Source organism: Staurois parvus, unplaced genomic scaffold, assembly GCF_062004578.1.
Source record: "Staurois parvus isolate SC_StPar_1 unplaced genomic scaffold, SC_StPar_1.0 ptg001166l, whole genome shotgun sequence".
Taxonomy (NCBI): Eukaryota; Metazoa; Chordata; class Amphibia; order Anura; family Ranidae; genus Staurois; species Staurois parvus.
This window is the reverse complement of record NW_028318962.1, coordinates 278,354-282,819: the sequence shown is the minus strand read 5'-3', so window position 1 is coordinate 282,819 and position 4,466 is coordinate 278,354. Positions and strand designations below refer to the sequence as shown.

At 45.2% G+C, this 4,466-nt stretch overlaps 1 protein-coding gene across 1 annotated transcript; it reads right to left on the bottom strand.

The window, feature by feature from the left end:
- Positions 1-1,362: 1,362 nt before the first annotated feature.
- On the bottom strand, positions 1,363-3,782 carry LOC149439017 (uncharacterized). Its single transcript, XM_089659577.1, has 3 exons — positions 3,335-3,782; positions 2,804-3,130; positions 1,363-1,655 (listed from the first exon to the last, which is right to left on the bottom strand). The coding sequence occupies exons 1-3, from the start codon at positions 3,780-3,782 to the stop codon at positions 1,363-1,365; spliced, it is 1,068 nt and encodes a 355-aa protein (XP_089515703.1).
- Positions 3,783-4,466: the final 684 nt, after the last annotated feature.

The window sequence follows — 4,466 nt, the reverse complement described above, 5'->3', positions numbered from 1 at the left end:
ACACGTGATTGGAGAAATGAAGTTGGCACAACTCCGACTCATTTACTAAGTTAACCGCTTGCCCTGCTGAAGGTTTTACCCCCTTCATGACCTTTTTTCTTTTTTTTTCTTTTTTTAAAGTAGCACTGCGCTACTTTACCTGGTAATTGAGAGGTCATGTGATGAGTTTGGAATGAAAATATTTTTTTCAAACAAATAGAGCTTTCTTTTGGTGGTATATGATCACCACTGTTTTTTTTATTATGTAAACGAAAAAAAAAATGTAAATTTTGAAAAAAAAATATTTTTTGCTTTCCGTTATAAAACATCCAATCAAATCAAATTTCTTCGTAAATTTAGGCTGAAATGTATTCTGCTCCATGTTTCTGGAAAAAAATCCCAATAAGTGTATATTGATTGGTTTGTGTGGACGTTCCAGCCAGTGGTGTGTTTTGGTTTTGTGATGCCTAGACAAATACACCCCTGATTTTAGCGTCTAAAAACTATGGGATATATATTTGAAAACTGATCGGTCCTGATGTACTGATGGCCGATCTCATTTTGTGAGGCCCTTAAAATGCCAGGAAAGTATAAATACCCCACAAATAACCCCTTTTTAAAATGTAGAGATTTAGTAAGAGGCATGGTGAGTTTTTAAATTTTTTTTGGAAAATAAATAAATGAAATAAAATGTGTGGGGTTTTTTTTTACAATTTATTTTATATACTGTCACCAGTGCATCATATGACTGGTGTGGTGGTGGTCAGAAATACTGACCGGTGACAGTAAAAAATTGTATTCAGTTTTTTGTAACTTTTTTTTTTTTTTTACAATTTATTTCCTTTTTTTTTACAATTTTTTACATGCTGTCATCAGTGTAGTTCAGTGTTCAGGGGTGATCAGGATTTTTTTTTCTGTGATTGTTGTTATAGTGATTGTTTGAACTGCCATGAATGAATTTCATTCACAACAGCTGTGCTTACTCTAGTGATGCTGTGATTGGCCCACAGCTATCACATGGTACAGGGTGCTGAGATTGGCTGAGGTACCATGTGATAGCTGCAGGCCAATCATAGCATCCTTATAGGAAGCACAGCTGTTTTGAATGAAAATAATTCATAACAGCTTTGTTAACATTTTGAACATGTGATCACATAGCAATCACGTGATACCCTGTAAACCATAATCCAGGGTCAGGGGCAACGGCGCACCAGTGCACATATGCTCAACAATGTGTGTTAACGTTGGCTCTAACACACCCACACACGTGTCCATGGGAAGCTGAGGTTTCTGTGCTGAGAACGTGCTCACTGGAGAGCAGAGAAGAGACAACATGACACAATGCTACTATTTCCACTTTGATTATCTTCTCTACAGATCGCATTATTCCCCCCAGTGATTGCTCCTCTCACCTCTGACCTTCAGCCGGTATTCCCGGATCTCCTCACTGACCGGGTTGGTGATCCTGACCCGGAATCTCCTCTCGGCGTCGTCTCTCTGCACACTGGGGATAATCAGCGTCCTATTGTCATCTATCAGCCGGTATCTTTCAGGGAGGGGCTCCCCGTCCACCTCCCAGGTCACAGCGCTCTCTTCTCCAGAGAACTGGACGCTCACCGCCATGTCCTCACCCAGCCGGCTGCCATTACTGGTGATGTTGGAGATGAGAACCGGATCTGGAATTATCAGAAGGACAGTCACCATCAGTCATAGGTCAGTAACATGGAGCCCAGATACATGAAATACATACAAAGAAATAGGAGACATAGTGCCACATTAATGGTGTCAGTTGGGGGAATGGTGCTCCATCATTGGTGAAAGTTGGTGGTATAGTGCCAAGGACCAGATAAAGGCAAGCAAGGGGCCACAACTGGCCTCCGGGCTTCAGTTTGGAGACCATTGATCTAAAACAATCATCTCCGAACTAGGGCCCGGAGGCCAGATGCAGCCCTTTATTATTATTATTATACAGGATTTATGGTGCCAACAGTTTGCTCAGCACTTTACAATATAACGGGAGACAATACAGCAACAATACAGTTCAATACAAGAGGGATATGAGGGCCTGATCCTGGGAGCTTACAATCTAGGAGGGAGGGGCTAGTGGTACAAAAGGTAGTAACTGTGGGGGATGGACTGGTTGGAAGAGTAGAAGATTCCATTATTAGCTGAGGGCAGGATAAGCTTCCCTGAAGCCCTTTGATTGATTTTATTAAAGGGCTTCAGGGAAGCTTATCCTGCCCACAGTTAAGGGCGATATTTCATCCACTGACACCAACAATGGGGTATAATTCCTCCCACTGAAATGAAGGGGCACAAGTCCTCCTAATGACCCCAATGATGGGGCACAATGACATCAATAATGGGGCATGACTCTTCCCAATGACACCAGACATGGGGCACAATTCCTCTCACTGACACCAACAATGGGGAGCATTTCCCCTCGCTGATGCAAACAATGGAGGACTGCCACTGATGCTGGGATATTTTCTATTCCCACTGGCCACCCTAAAGTCTGAGGGACTATAAGCTGGCCCTTTGTTATGAAAGTTTGGAGACCCCTGACCCAGAAAAGCCAGTTTGGACAGTGGCCAACTAGCCTTTGTTTGGAGTGGGGAAGGAAACCAAGGCAAGCACAGGGAGAAGATGAAAACTCCATGCAGATAGTGTCCTGGTTGAGATTCAAACCAAGGATTTCAGTGCTGCAAGACAAGAATGTTAACCACTAGGCCACTGTGCTGCACCATTGGAAACAGATTTCAAACACAATGTTTTCTCCCACAGAGCGGTGTGATGTTATTTGATGAAGTATGTAGACTCTTACCCAGAACACGGATCTCTGTAGAGGACAATAGATAACCCAGAGTATCATAACACCAGACCTTATACACACAGGAGTCATCCTTCCTGGCATGTGTCAGCTTCCAGCAGCCGCTCCCTGTGTGCATTTGGAGTCTGGGGTCACGTGATTTGGTGTAATTTATATAACATAGATTTTCCAGCAGTGTCCTCTCCTCCCCTCCACACTGTCTGTACAGCTCCATTATAACATCATCATGAGGACACTTCATATTACAGTCAGTGATGTCGGATCCGCTCTGTACATACACCGTTCCTGGTGACACCGGGATGATCAGCATACACAGGAGACCTGGGAAGAGACCACAGATCAGAAATGTCAGCAGAACCTTCACAGTGTCCATAAATTCCAACTGCAATTTCTGGTGTCATGACTAGTGATGGGCCGAACACCCCCCGTGTTCGGTTAACGGTCGAACATTCAAACCTGATGAAAGTTGGACTGAGAACTTCAAACAGTGACAACTCACTAAGATACCGCACAGATCCTTCATACCGCACAGATCCTTCATACCGCACAGATACTTCATACCGCACAGATCCTTCATACCGCACAGATACTTCATACCGCACAGATCCTTCATACCGCACAGATACTTCATACCGCACAGATCCTTCATACCGCACAGATACTTCATACCGCACAGATCCTTCATACCGCACAGATCCTTCATACCGCACAGATCCTTCATACCGCACAGATACTTCATACCGCACAGATCCTTCATACCGCACAGATCCTTCATACCGCACAGATCCTTCATACCGCACAGATACTTCATACCGCACAGATCCTTCATACCGCACAGATACTTCATACCGCACAGATACTTCATACCGCACAGATCCTTCATACCGCACAGATCCTTCATACCGCACAGATCCTTCATACCGCACAGATACTTCATACCGCACAGATCCTTCATACCGCACAGATACTTCATACCGCATGAGTTATATTCTTATTTAGTAGTGAAAACATTATTTAATGTTTCAGCTGAGAGCTGAATATAAAAAGAATTTCCAGCAATTAAAAAATGTTTTAAAACATGGTGTGAGGTCCCCCCATCCATACCAAGTCCTTCGGGTCTGGTATGGATTTTGAGGGGGACACCATTTTTTTTTTAATTTTGGAATGGGGGTGTCTCCCCCCCCCCCAAAAGTCCATACCAGACCCTTATCCGAGCATACAGCCCCACAGGTCAGGAAAGGGGTGGGGACAAGCCAGGGGCGGACTGACAACTCATGGGGCCCCCGGGCAATAGGGGATCATGGCGCCCCTGTGTCCTTGCCCAAACTCAAAAAAAGCCTATGAAAAAGGTACCAGGGGCATCTCATGGGGCCCCCTAATGACCCCGGGCCCTCGGGCAATGCCCGAGTTTCCAAATGGTCAGTCCACCCCTGGGACAAGCAAGCGCTCCCCTTCCTCCTGAACTATACCAGGCCACATGCCCTCAACATGGGGGGGTGCTTTGGGGCTCCACCCCACTCAAGCACCTTGTCCTCATGTTGATGAGGACAAGGGCCTCTTCTGCACAACCGTGGCTGGTGGTTGTGGGGTCTGGGGGCAGGCCTTTAACAAGGGGGACCCCAGATCCCAGCCCCCTCCATGGTAATAAGTGTACATG